At 35.4% G+C, this 13,313-nt stretch overlaps 2 protein-coding genes across 11 annotated transcripts in view; one reads left to right on the top strand and one right to left on the bottom strand.

The window, feature by feature from the left end:
* Positions 1 to 5,042, top strand: part of DNAI7 (dynein axonemal intermediate chain 7) — a 93,798-nt gene extending 88,756 nt beyond the window's left edge. Inside the window, exons 14-16 of one of the 2 annotated variants that reach the window (XM_017864508.1) lie at positions 803 to 970; positions 3,101 to 3,214; positions 4,510 to 5,042. In XM_017864508.1, coding sequence (XP_017719997.1) covers positions 803 to 970; positions 3,101 to 3,214; positions 4,510 to 4,785 — 558 coding nt within the window. In that variant the 3' untranslated portion in view covers positions 4,786 to 5,042. The remainder of the gene's footprint in view (positions 1 to 802; positions 971 to 3,100; positions 3,215 to 4,509) is intronic. The other variant, XM_017864510.1, reaches the window with a different exon arrangement.
* IRAG2 (inositol 1,4,5-triphosphate receptor associated 2) overlaps positions 4,996 to 13,313 on the bottom strand; it is a 59,749-nt gene continuing 51,431 nt past the window's right edge. For all 9 annotated transcript variants that reach the window (XM_017864503.1, XM_017864504.1, XM_017864505.1 and 6 more), the window contains 7 exons: positions 12,063 to 12,210; positions 11,140 to 11,183; positions 9,489 to 9,551; positions 9,333 to 9,382; positions 8,930 to 9,031; positions 6,280 to 6,387; positions 4,996 to 5,514 (listed from right to left, as the gene is read on the bottom strand). In XM_017864503.1, the coding sequence (XP_017719992.1) occupies positions 5,271 to 5,514; positions 6,280 to 6,387; positions 8,930 to 9,031; positions 9,333 to 9,382; positions 9,489 to 9,551; positions 11,140 to 11,183; positions 12,063 to 12,210 (759 nt within the window). In that variant the 3' untranslated portion in view covers positions 4,996 to 5,270. The remainder of the gene's footprint in view (positions 5,515 to 6,279; positions 6,388 to 8,929; positions 9,032 to 9,332; positions 9,383 to 9,488; positions 9,552 to 11,139; positions 11,184 to 12,062; positions 12,211 to 13,313) is intronic.

Raw genomic sequence — 13,313 nt, 5'->3', positions numbered from 1 at the left:
GACTGCTCAGTGTGCATTTTCAGGTTAGTAGATCTCTGCTGTGTAATGCGGTAGCGACCAGCCATATGTAGCTACTGCATGTGACTAGTCCAAGTTAGTACATGCTCTAACTGTAAAATAAACACAAATTTTGCACACTTGGTATGAAGAAAAGAATGCAAACTCTCATTAATAACTTCTATACTGATTACATATTGAAATATTTTAGATATATTGGGTTAAATGAAATATTAACATTAAAAAAATGAGATGTGAATTCTACACACCTTCAAACAGTCACTCTGCGAGACTTACACCAACATGGCACAAGTATACATATGTAACAAACCTGCACGTTATGCACATGTACCCTAGAACTTAAAGTATAATAATAAATAAATAAATAAATAAATAAATAAAAACTGAATAATATTGCCTGATTGTTAACTTTTATGGGTGTGAAAAGAATGATCCCTAAAAGTAGAATCATAATTGTTATCTAATAACTGTTTTAATTCAATGTGAACATGTGCATATTCTTATAACTTATAAAATAGGAGGCTTGAGAGATGCTGTAGCCCATTCCTTTGATTGTTCTGATGAAGCCCAAAAAGAGTTGGTCGACTGCTTAAGGTAACATGGGGACTTTGTGTCAGAGCATTCAGATGAGGCCTGAGATATACTTGCCCTGCATTCTTTCTAATATAGAGGGATAGATGATTTTTAAAAATGTATAAAGCATCTAAAGGCTGCACCTGGAGTGATACTGAAGTAATGATTTCTTTAACTTACATAAAACCTTCTTTTTTCTTATTTAAACTAGGAAAACCTCTGCATGTTATCTTCAGTCAAACTAAAAGACAAGAAACACATCTCTATTTTGGAAGGGACATGGATGACTCCTATTCCTTTCATTATTGCTTTGAAAGAAGCTGGACTGAATATCTTTCCAACTAGACACTCTCATTTTTATGTTATTATAAACAATAAGGTAAGAATGAATCTTTCCAAATTTAATGTGGTAGGCATTTAAAATGTTAGCAATTACTAAATGTTATATAATTTAATATTATATACACTGTGTTTTATATATTCGTTTATACAGTAATATAGTTAGAAAGAAATAAGTGAAAAGACCAGAAATCCAGGGTTCTCTCAAGTTTAATAATTTTCCCTAAGAAAGTAAGCCTGTAGTACGATCTTCATATTGACAAATGGAGCATATCCACAGATGGTCGGTTTAGTGAAAAGGTAGTTTAAGCAGTTCTCATTTTGCATACTTTCTTTTTGCATTACTGGATATTATATAAGATTTCTTAAAATAGTAAATAACTCTGCACTTTCCCAAACATGGTAAATTAGGCAGAATTAAAAAGACAAGGACCACCAACGTACAAAACCCACTTCCTTTGGTTTCTTGACAGAGCCTCCTTGTCTATGTACTGTTTCATGTTCCTCATAAGGCTTTAGTTCAGTAAGATCCTTCCAGGTTAAACTGTGAGCTTCTTGAGGATGGGGGTCATTTCTTTTTTTTTTTTTTTTTTTTTTTTTTTTTTGAGACGAGTCCGCTCTATCGCCAGCTGGAGTGCAGTGGCGATCTCAGCTCACTTCAACTCCACCTCCCGGGTTTACGCCATTCCTCCCTGCCTCAGCCTCCCGAGTAAGCTGGGGAGCTACAGCTCCCCGCAACCGTCGCCCGGCTAGTTTTTGTATTTTTTTAGAGAGACGGGGTTTCACGGTGTTAGTCCAGGATGGTCTCGATCTCCTGACCTTCTGTGATCCACGCCATTCTCGGCCTCCAAAAGTGCTGGGATTACAGCTTGAGCCCCGCGCACGGCCGGGTCATTTCTTTTTTTTTTTTTTTTTTTTTTTTTTTTTTTGAGTACGGAGTCTTTCTCTTTACCTAGGCGTGAGTGCAGTGCCAGATCTCAGCTCACTGCAAGCTCGCCTCCCAGGTTCACGGGAGCATTCTCCTGCCTCAGCCTCGCCGAGTAGCTGGGACTAACAGGCGCCGCCACCTCGCCCGGCTAGTTTTTTGTATTTTTAGTAAGAGACCGGGTTCCACGGTTAGCCAGGAGGTTTCGATCTCCTGACCTCGTGATCCGCCCGTCTCGGCCTCCCGGTCATTTCTTAATCAACGTTGATTCTTCTAGCATCTAGCGTAGTCCTAGAGTATAGTAGATACTTAGTAAACATTTATGATATATGAAGATACAAAGTAACTTCTAATCATGAAAAGTGAATTTGTAGGCAGAAGAGTTCTATACTCAAGAACATTTATGAATGTATCAGAATATGACAGTGTAAGTAGATATTCATATAACATTTAGAAATAATGTGTATGTACATATATGCATAGGAAAAAAACCCTTGGTTTTAGTAACTCAAATTGCCTGTTACTCTGTAATGTTAAATGTAGTGTTCTGTTCATGCTTTCAGAATATTCTACTCAAGGAAATACTATTTTCTGAACACTATGTGCTAGGCACTATTTTAGATGATTGGGATACATCAACCTTTGTTTGCCTTCACAGTCAAAGGAAAAAATTTTAAAAATAAATGATTAGTATGTTAAAAAGGTGAAAAGTGCTATGGGAAGAAGAAAAGGTAGATCAGGAATAGTGAGGCTGAGGCCATATGACACCCATATTAAATAGGGTGTCAGGGAGGGCAGCTCAATGAGAGATAACACTTGAGCGAAACTCAAAGGTGAGGACTTTAACCACGTGCCTCATCTGGGGAAGCAGCTTCCTGGTAAACAACTGGAGCAAGATCCCTGAGGGAGTGGCCTGGGGTGCTGGAGGATTGGAGGAACACCAGGGAAACCACGGGGTCTGGAACTGAGAGAGCAAAGGGAGAAGAAAAAGAGATCAGTAGGTAATGGGATATACATGGAGTCTGGAGTAGGGATGTCAGAGGGCCGTGCAAGTCATTGTTAACTTTGGACTCTATTCTCAGAGAAAGGGAAGCCGTTGCCCAGTGTTGAGAGAGGAGTCATGAACTCTGACTTACAATTTTAAGTGGATCCTTCTGTGTTGAGAATAGACTGAAGGAGTTCAAAGATGGAGGAAGACTTGTTGGGAGGCTCAAAGATCAATTCTGTTTGTTTTTATATTGGCAGGTTCCTTTGGTAGAAGTGAAAGCTTATCGACAGATGGCCCTACTAAGTTCTGCTTTTGCGTTTGGTTGGAGCAAGTGGAACCTACTATGTAATTCTACAAAAGTTGTATTTAAGGTATAATATGTAGAAACCCATAAAACTACTTTGTCCTCCAAAAGAAGATAAAGTACTGTAAGACTAAATGAATGTAGACCATGGCTTCCCCTCTTAGAAAAGTAAAAAAAAAATTATTCAATATAAAGTTTTAAAATTTCAAATTTTTGGCCAAGCGTGGTGGCTCACACCTGTAATCCCAGCACTATGGGAGGCCGAGGTGGGCGGATCATCTGAGGTCAGGAGTTCAAGACCAGCCTGACCAACATGGTGAAACCCCGTTTCTACCAAAAATGCAAAATTAGCCAGGTGTGATGGCAAATGCCTGTAATCCCAGCTACTCAGGAGGCTGAGGCAGGAGAATCGCTTGAACCTGAGAGGTGGAGGTTGTGGTGAACTGAGATCGTGCCATTGCACTCCAGCCTGGGCAACAAGAGCAAAACTCCATCTCAAAAAAAAAAAAATTGTCAAAAATATAAATCCAAATTATATAAAATTTATGCCTTTGTTGTCCAAGCTCTTGACTGCAAGCCAGGCCAGAGTCCTTGTATCTCTTTACAAATTGACTCAAGAACAAATGGAAGCCTTGCCGGGTGCATTGGCTCACACCTGTAATCGCAGCCACTTGGGAGGCTGAGGTAGAAGGATCGCTTGAGCCCAGGAATTTGAGGCTGAAGTGAGCTGTGATCACACCACTGCACCCCAGCCTGAACAACAGGGTGAGACCCCCATCTCTTTAAAAAAAGAACAAATGGAAGCTTTTAACATGAATATATCTGTGACTTACAGGCCCTCTCCTCTGAGAGGGTTAGTCCTCCAACTTAACTTCCTGATGCCTTGTTATCAGGTAGCAGTAACTATATCAAATTCTGAAAGCTGACTGATGAATGTTTTGGCCTAAACAAGCCACCATATTTATTTCTGTTTTTTATTGTGTGTTTCCCCCCACTCAAATATAAGCTCCTTCAGGGCAGGGCTTTGTTGTTGCAGTTGTTATTTATATATGTTGTATGTCTATATGTTTTCTTTCCCTGTTATATCCCCAGCACTTAGAACAGCACCTCACACATGATAGGCACTCAATAAATATTTGTTGCATGAATTAATACATGTGAATAGGCTCCATAATCACCAAAATATAAACAGTATCATCATGGTTTTACAAAACCCAGTAATGGAACACATAGACTGTTTCTTTTAACCTTTGCAATTTTAGGGGATAAATTGAGCCCTTCAAATAATAATCGGCTACCAAAATACTGAATAGAAGAGAAATTATTAACAAGTTGCTTGAATTTCCTTTTTTTTTTTTTTAGGTGAGGGAACACCTTACTGAAGAATGTACTGAGAATCCTAATTGGGCCCTTTTAATGTTTAGTGGTGACAGAGCACAAAGACTCAAGATCAAGGAAGAGAGTGAGGCATTTTCTGAAGCGCTTAAAGAAGAAACTGAGTTTCATTCTACTTTATATCACATGGTGAGGGATTTTTCTTCTAAAGAAGCAATGGAGAAAGTCAGGAGTTCCAGCTGTCAGTTTGTCAACTCTGTGTGCCACATGCTGCTCTCTACCAGATTGCTCAGCTACTCCTAACCTCCACTTACAAACTGTATTCAGTATGAAGAACCAAGCATGATGAAAGACAGGTATTTCTGCAACAGAATGTAATGAGTGAATGAATACATTTCAACTCAACTATTAAAATTTTGTAATCAGCATTTTCTACTCAAGTTTTATTTTAAACATAGTATGTTTTTTTTCCTTTGAATACTTGGCCTGTTACGAATTTCAGCTTTCACTCTATGAAGATTTAAATGATTCTTTATTTCAATAAACTTTAACAAACAATATATAATATTTCTTCCTTAAAAAGCTCATTCAAAGATCATAGGCAGACTTCTTCCCTGTTGTATTTTAGTTGGGGAGATAAAGGCAAAAAGAGGAAATGTAAGCTGTCTTACAGTCATTCTGAGAACCTCTGGTTTCATGCTATACTTTCCCAGCTAAAAGTTACTAATTTACGAAGTTCAGATACTGAAACTTAAAAATCAAGATCTATATATTAGGATGTCCTGTTGTCACACTGGTGGTGGCCCATTGTGTCGGAGTCTGGTAAATGGCCACAAGATATGTTCTAGAGATGTCCATGAGTCCTCTTGCTGTGTGGGAGCAGCATCCACAGACTTCTGGAAAAATCGGCCTGTGAGGAAGCTCATCAAAGCTGCAAACAGTACAATGAATGCAATAGAAAGCCAGAGGGCCTTATTAGCCTTTCTGATGGAGGACTTGAGATTTGTTGCCCAGGAAGCTATTGTGTCATAACTGTAAGGAAAACACAAACAGAATTTGGTAATTGGTAATTTGTCATTAGAAACATTCCTTTTGCTAACACCACCAATCAGGTGATCTGTCCTCCATACCCGCAAAACTGCCTTTCAATCTACATATTATGATTTATCATTTTGGTTTTGGAAACAATCTGCCTCCCACCCTTTGTAACTATTAGGATTAAAGAAATGATGTGCTACGATGAGAATCTGAAAATTACAGGATGTAGGCATATCTTCTAACAAGTACATACAAGTATCTCATTCCTGCAGTAAGGCAAGGCAACATATTCCTACAGTGGAAACAAAATGTTCTTTGCTGGGTAGAGTGGATGTCTGTGTATGTACTCATGTGTGTGTACAGTAGTCCCCCTTTATTCTTGTGGGATAGACTCCAAGACTGCCAGTGGATGCCTGAAGCTGAAAATAGTACTAAACCCAGTATATACTGTTTTTTCCTATGGATACATGCCTATAATAAAATCAAATTTATAAATTAGGCACAGTAAAAGATGAACAATAACTAACATAAAATAGAATAATTTATAACAATATATTACAGTAAAAGTTATGTGAATGTAGTCTCTCAAAATAGGTAATATAGGTTCAAGGATAACTAGACATACAAAGTTTGTTGTTCATCTTAAATATAACAATTTGGCATGTCTTTTAGTAATTTGATTAAGATTAATACTGTCAGCCCTGCCTCACCCTTTCCCATTCCACTAAAATGGTAGACTTTATGAAGTAGATAACTTACACTGAAGAGACATCCCACTTTGATGGATTATTTTTCTTTTCAGAAAGACTTGGCTTCCTTGTCCTTTCTACTATTTCTTCTCCAGGTTGCTCTGAGTCATCTTTAGTTCTGTAAATAAATGTTGCTTTTAATATTTGAAATTAAGGATAATATGCTATAATTATTCATAAAATATTGCTAAATCTTACTGTAACTTAAGAGGCAAACAAATGTTTGTTCAGTTTTAGGGAAACTTGATAAATATCTAACTCTAAAAATCAAATCACCAGATTAATTTAAACCTTTTACAGAAATTTAATTAAAAAATAAGTTCCTCTATTTAGAAGAAGAATAAATGTGTAGAAAGTTAGACTATTAGCCAAGTATATATAAAAAGGGGACATTTAAAAAGAACATTCTGAAGTTAGTCTCACCACTCATCATTATCATTAACCAATGTTATTACTATGATTTATTTCTCTGCATGTGTGTGTGTGTGTGTATATATGTGTGTGTGTGTATATATATATATACACGTTTAACCATACTTTATTAAACACTTTAATCTCAGCACTTTGGGAGGCCAAGGAAGAGGACTTCTCCCAAGGCTCTCAGGACTCCCTGGAGTTGGAGGTTGCAGTGAGCTATGGTTACGCCACTGCACCCCGGCCTGGGCGACAGAGTCAGACTCTGTCTCTTCAATAATATATATATGTATATTCTATATACACATTTCTAGATGATGTACATATTTATCTTGTACATTATGCATATATTATGTATTTATATAATACATATTTATAATGCACATTTTTATATAACATCACATATTTATATTTTTTATATGTGTGCATATATTATATATAAATACGTGTATATATAATATATATTTTTTAAGAGACAAAATCTGTTGCCTAGGCTGGAGTGCAGTGTATATAAATATATACTCTATATAGACATATTTATATATAATATATACACACATATATATAATATGTATGTACACATATTTATACTTATACAGTTTATCATATAGAATATGTATATATGTGTATATAGTATATATATAATGTATAAAATATATATGTATAATACATATTAATAGGTATATATATTTTATATATGGGTATGTACATACACCTCTGTGTGTATGTGTATATACAAAACAAATGCAGACACCATATTTCTTCCTTTTAAATTGTATTTAACATTAGTAAAAATCTTTTCTCATTATTCTTGATTATATTCCTTTCTCTGTATGATTTCCAATCAGTGCTAACTTGGAATAACATCAGAGTTTATTTTTTTCTTTGAAAATCTTAATAATTTAAAAAGAGGTTTTGAAAATATTCTCAATGTAAAACGAGTTAAAAAAAAAGGTTAGTTAAAATAAATTAGTATTCAGTGAACTGGGAAATAGCAATTGATTGACTGCATTTTAAATCAAATCATATTATTTAAAGAGCTATACCTCCACCTAAGCAAAACATAATTGTTCCACTATATTTGCTGATGAGTTCTGAGTTGGATTTGAATTTTGAAATCTCAAGCTCATAATACCCTGAGAATTGCCAAAGGGAAATGTGTCTCAAGGACCTTTTTTTTTCATTCAAACATCTATAGGAAATAAATATAATAGACTTTAGTTTTTAAAGAAAACAAGACCCAAAAGTCAGGATAAATTGCATTTCTGTAAGATTCTCAAGGTTTCAGTCTTTTGTTTACAAAGACTTCTCAGTGGAGATCATACCATACTAACAAAAAGCAAAAACTAGATAATCTTTTGAAGGAGACTCTTGAACTGATTTTTTTTTTTCCAACCAGCTCAAAAAAGATTCATTATGTTAACTCTAAATCTGAAAAGAGTTTGTAACACATGCAGTAGGCAGCCAGGACTTTAAGAAAAAAAATAAAACAAAAAACCATAACAGATTATCTGAGGTTTGCACCATGTCGTGCTCATCTTTATATTCCTTAGAATTAAGCAGGGTGTTCATCACATGGTAGGCACTCATGAAAATGTATAAAATAAGCATAAAATCATCTCCTTAAGATCCCTCACTCTAACAGATATGAAAACTGAGACCAAGTAAGGTTAGGCACTTTTTCTAATGTCACCCAAGGACTTAGAGGTAGCATTTCTGTATATCCCTCCTTCTTGCCCTCTACCTTTCACTGTAGGAGTATATTTGTTTAGTCTGCTAGATACAGAGATAGCAATTCAGTATTCCTCTACTCTTCATTTACATAAATGGTAGATGTACATACATGTTACATATGTGCCTATATGTTATATAATATGTTATATATCTCATGTTTTAAAAATATATATATATATAGATGGACATTTTACTTCTGTGGCTCTTTATTGACCTTTCCCCATTATGGACAGACAACTGGACAGGAAAAAAATTATCTTCACAAATACGACAAATTCCAGGGTCTTTTCTAACTTAAGACCTCAAACTTTGCCGTTCTGAGAGCTATGAGAGTGAATGTATTAATATTCAGAAATCACATTTCTATTGTGCTTTACAGTTTATAAAAGCATTTTACAATGAATTATCTTTTTAATGATACAGCATTATTTCATCTCCGTGGAACAAAAGTGATTCCCACTGTTTATGTCCCAGTTCATGTCAGGTTAATAAACACACTGAGCTTCACCTACTTTAGTTCACATTTTTCTTCTTCAGCATCTGCCCAGGAATAGGTGCTAATAAATCGAGGTAATGAGGGACGGTGTTCACTCTGCTTTGACCCCAAAATACGCCTAAATAAAGACGATTATAGCCACTTGTCAAATCAAATACATCTGTAGCCATTATCAATTTATTTCCTACTGCTTAAATAAATACAAAATTATATGTCCTAATTTTTTTTTCTTGGCACATTCACAGATCTCCTACTTCATGATAAAAAACTTCATAATTATATACCAATATACATAATTATTCTGTTTACACTTTGTGCAAATCAAATATTACTATATCACTTAATTGAAGCACTCATTTAGTTGAGCCCAAGTATAAAATAGTAAGGTTCCCAAAGAGGAACCATAAAATTACACTTACCAACTGCTTGACCTCCTACTGAATCGATCATTATTTTCCATCCCAGTCATCTTTAGAAGTTCAAATGTTAAAAGAAATGATAAAATATACGTTTATATTTTCTGTCATATGAAAATGAATTTCCCTTTGACTAAGAACACTTAGGAATTGTCTTACCATTCCTGCATTTCCAATATTTCTGGGTAAAGAGGCAATAGTCACTCTCCGAAGAGAAGGTGGCTACCAGAAGGAGGAAAATGTACATTTAGAAAACTCTCAATAATTTATCATTGTATGCAACACCAATGAATATCCTTGCACATGCACATCCATGCACTTGACCACTGCTGAGTTAAACAGTAGACATATCTTAAAGGATCCTCTTGTGGCCAAATTGTCTTCCAGAACTATTTTACCAGTTTATATTCCACCTAACTCAATGTTGGATTATTATAATTTATGCCAATCAAACAAATATAAGATTTCTTGTTTGGGTTTGCAATTATTTGACCTCTAGTAACATTGAACGTTGCTTTTTTACGTTAAATAATCATGTGTTTATCTTCTCTGAGAACCACTTGTTTATGTTTACCACATTTGTCTATATTAATTTTGTTTATATTGAATTTTGTCTAAATTGAATTTTCATATTTCTGGCAGAAATGTTTTATTGTTAATCCAGCCAAATCTGTTCTTCTCTTTTGCCACCATTGCTTCTATGCTTAGAAAGATTTCTCCCAACTCAAGAGGAGATAAATATGCACCTACATGTATAGCTTTTTTGTTCATGGTTTCATTTTTTCCATTTAACACATTTAAGGATTGCCATGATGTTTTAATGAATGAATGTGTTTCTTGAGATTTGTACAGAAAAGCATTATACAGTATTATGTGGTTCTTAAGGTTTAAATAAGTACATCAGGATACAAAATTTTAAAATGTAATAAATAAACTAAGGGGTTCCATGTGAATCATTTTCTTAAACCATCATCCCTAATTTAATTTCGTAGGTTAGTTGAGCATCAAGAATATGAAATTGCGGCCCAGGAAACTTGGTTTCTAACCATGCTCCTACCAATAGATGATCATAATTGATCACTTAACTGCTGTGTTTCTCTTCCCTCGTCTGAAAAAGAGGGATTTGTATGGAATGATTTTAAAATCACTTATTGAAAATTATTTGTATCGATTTTACACTGGGGCAAAACCTGCTGGTGACCTTTAGTATCACATTCTTCCTTCTTAGTTAGTAATAAGCCTCCTGAGTTTTAGCTAGGCATACAGCCTCCCAAATACAAACTGTATTTTCCAGTCTCATTCGCAACAAAGAATGGAAGGAGAAATGTTATTTTGGACTTCTAGGGAATGTCTTTACAGGGAGAGGGAACACTTGTCATTGCTTCTTTTTTTTCCTTGGAATGAGATGATGTAATGATGAGGGCTTGGTGCCTGGATCTGAAGTAGCCATCTTAGACCCTGAGGCAGAAGCCAAGGGTTGAGGATAGTGAGGCAGCAAGAAAGAAGGAGGCTGGTCCCTCAGGATCTTGTGAAGCTGCTGTGCCATTGTTGGGTTACCCACTTCCAACTTCAGTTTTGCAAAACAGAGAAAAACTATTGTTATACTGACTTTCTTCATGCTGCCAGGCACACTTAATTGATACAGAAATATAGCAGAGAGTATAAAAGCATACTTAGATAAACAAATACATCTATATGAATTAAAATCACTATTTGATTATTTACATATAAAGGCCTGAAGCTTCGAATAACATTTTAAAACCATCTTACAAGTGTTTGCTAGACATTTGTTAAGTGAATTGGTAATTACCTTGGAGTTTAGAGAAGCTGAACGTTTTTTAATTTGGCAGTCATCTGAAAGGAAAAACACATTGACACGTTTTAGCTATTACACATGCCATTTATGTTAAAGCAACGTTTTAATTCTTTAAAGGTAAAGCAAAATTCAGAAAATATTTATTAAGACTTTAGAGACTACTGAGCAATATAAATATCTGTTTAGCATTCATTTAATGCTTCATAACAATTACAATCTTAACCAATGTAATACAGTCCTCTGTGTCACTGTGATGTCCACAATGCCTAGCTAGCACAGGGTAGGCACTACATGTGTGTCTGCTGGAGAAAGGAATCCAAAAGTACAGTTCAGAAGAGTATCAAATATGGTTACTGTTCTAGAACAGGGAACAGATTCTCAAAATAAGAATTCTGCTCAGAAAAGTTCATATTGTTTATTTTAAATAAAACTATTGTAAGATTTATAGAAACCATATGTTATTCCCCATAGCCTCATATTATGTTTCTCTGTTTTCCAGTTCATCAATCAGCTTACTGTGCCAGGGTCATTCCTTCCGTGAGGAATCAAAACCATTGCTAATGGGAGCACCCATTTAAGTTATTTCTCCTTACTTTTTACATGTGGAAAAATTCTAATGTATCCTAAATAGGGGAACACTAAGGTCAACCTCATGAGTTGGATTAAATATATTCTGTCATCTCAGTAATCTAAATTGAGTTAATAAATTTTTGGTGTCATTACCAAAGAATCCTTCATGTGCCCCAACCTGTTTTCTGACACCTTACTTTTAGCTATATAAATAACAAGAATGAATGATTTTTCTAATATAAACTTAGCCTAAGAGTTTTATTATACTAAAGTCATAATAAGACTTAGCAAAAAAGAGGAGAACGTAGAAAAACACAACTCATACTATTATCATAAACTTTTATTACCATCATCTTCAAGAGGATTGAAAGACCTTTCATTCTGCAGAAGAACCTGTTTCAGTTCTTCTAATTCAGCATGCTCTTTAGCATACATCCTCTTCAAGTTTTCTACATGCTGAATCATCACTTCAACTGCTTTACTGACCCGGCTTTCCTAGCAGGAGAAAAACAAGCATATTTACATTGAAAATACTACTCTGAATTAAAAGATGGCGATTAAACACATTTACCTTCACTCCATTCCTAAATCCCACTAAAATGGCAATAAATTTTTTTTTTTTTTTTTAAAGACATGCATCTACAGGGGCAAACAGAAGAGAATATGACAACAAGACTTTGAAAGCTGGATAGAAGGACTAGTGGCAAATGACTAAGACCTGGAAAAGCTGAACCCTAAAAAAGGAAATAAGAAAAGCCTAGAAGCAATCTACATTGCACCTCAGTAAGGTTGAAAGTGGGTATGTGAACAGAAGAAATGGTTGAAAGTCTGTGTTTAAAAAAAAAAAAAAAAATAGGTCCAGAGATCCCCTTCCTCGCTCTGGCCAGCAGAGCAATTTTCCCTCCACTATTTTGGTGAAAGACTGTATACAGTTGGATATCTAGAGAGAGTTGAGTTGAGGTTCGTGGATTGGGAAAGAACAGAAACCTGATGATGGATCAATCAGGCTGAAAACAACAGATTTAAGCAAAAATCTATATGCATATTGAATATTGAGATCCAGCCTTACTCCTCCTTCCAGCTTCCAAACACTGGCAGCCAGAGTTACACTCTCAAGGCAGGCAGTTGGAAGGTTTTTCTCTGGGGATTCTAATATTCTAAGATAAAAGTCCTATAACTAATGACATTAGGAGTACCCCCTCCCCCCGCCAGTGAAACATTTGGAATGTTCATAGTCCGATGAATATTTGTGTACAAGTATCTGAGTGTCTGTTTTCAATTCTTTGGAGTATACATCTAGGAATGGAATTGCTGAGTCATATTAGTTAAAAGTTAAATATATTCGTTTAACTTTTAAACATTCTTAAACTTTTAAACATATTATTAGTAAACATATTCTATGTTTAACTTTTAAGGATCCACCAAGGATCTATCCACAAATAGATCCACCATTAGTTTAAGGAAAACACCAAACTGTTTTCCATAGTGGCTGAACCATTTCACATCTCCCAGCAACGTACAGTGTTTGCAGTCTCCCCACATCCTCACCAACACTATTCCTTCTTTGCTTCCTCCCTCCCTCCCTCCCTCCCTCCCTC

This window comes from Rhinopithecus bieti, unplaced genomic scaffold (assembly GCF_001698545.2).
Source record: "Rhinopithecus bieti isolate Rb0 unplaced genomic scaffold, ASM169854v2 scaffold_72161, whole genome shotgun sequence".
Taxonomy (NCBI): domain Eukaryota; kingdom Metazoa; phylum Chordata; class Mammalia; order Primates; family Cercopithecidae; genus Rhinopithecus; species Rhinopithecus bieti.
Note: the sequence above shows the minus strand (reverse complement) of the source record. Positions and strands in the feature narration are given on the sequence as shown.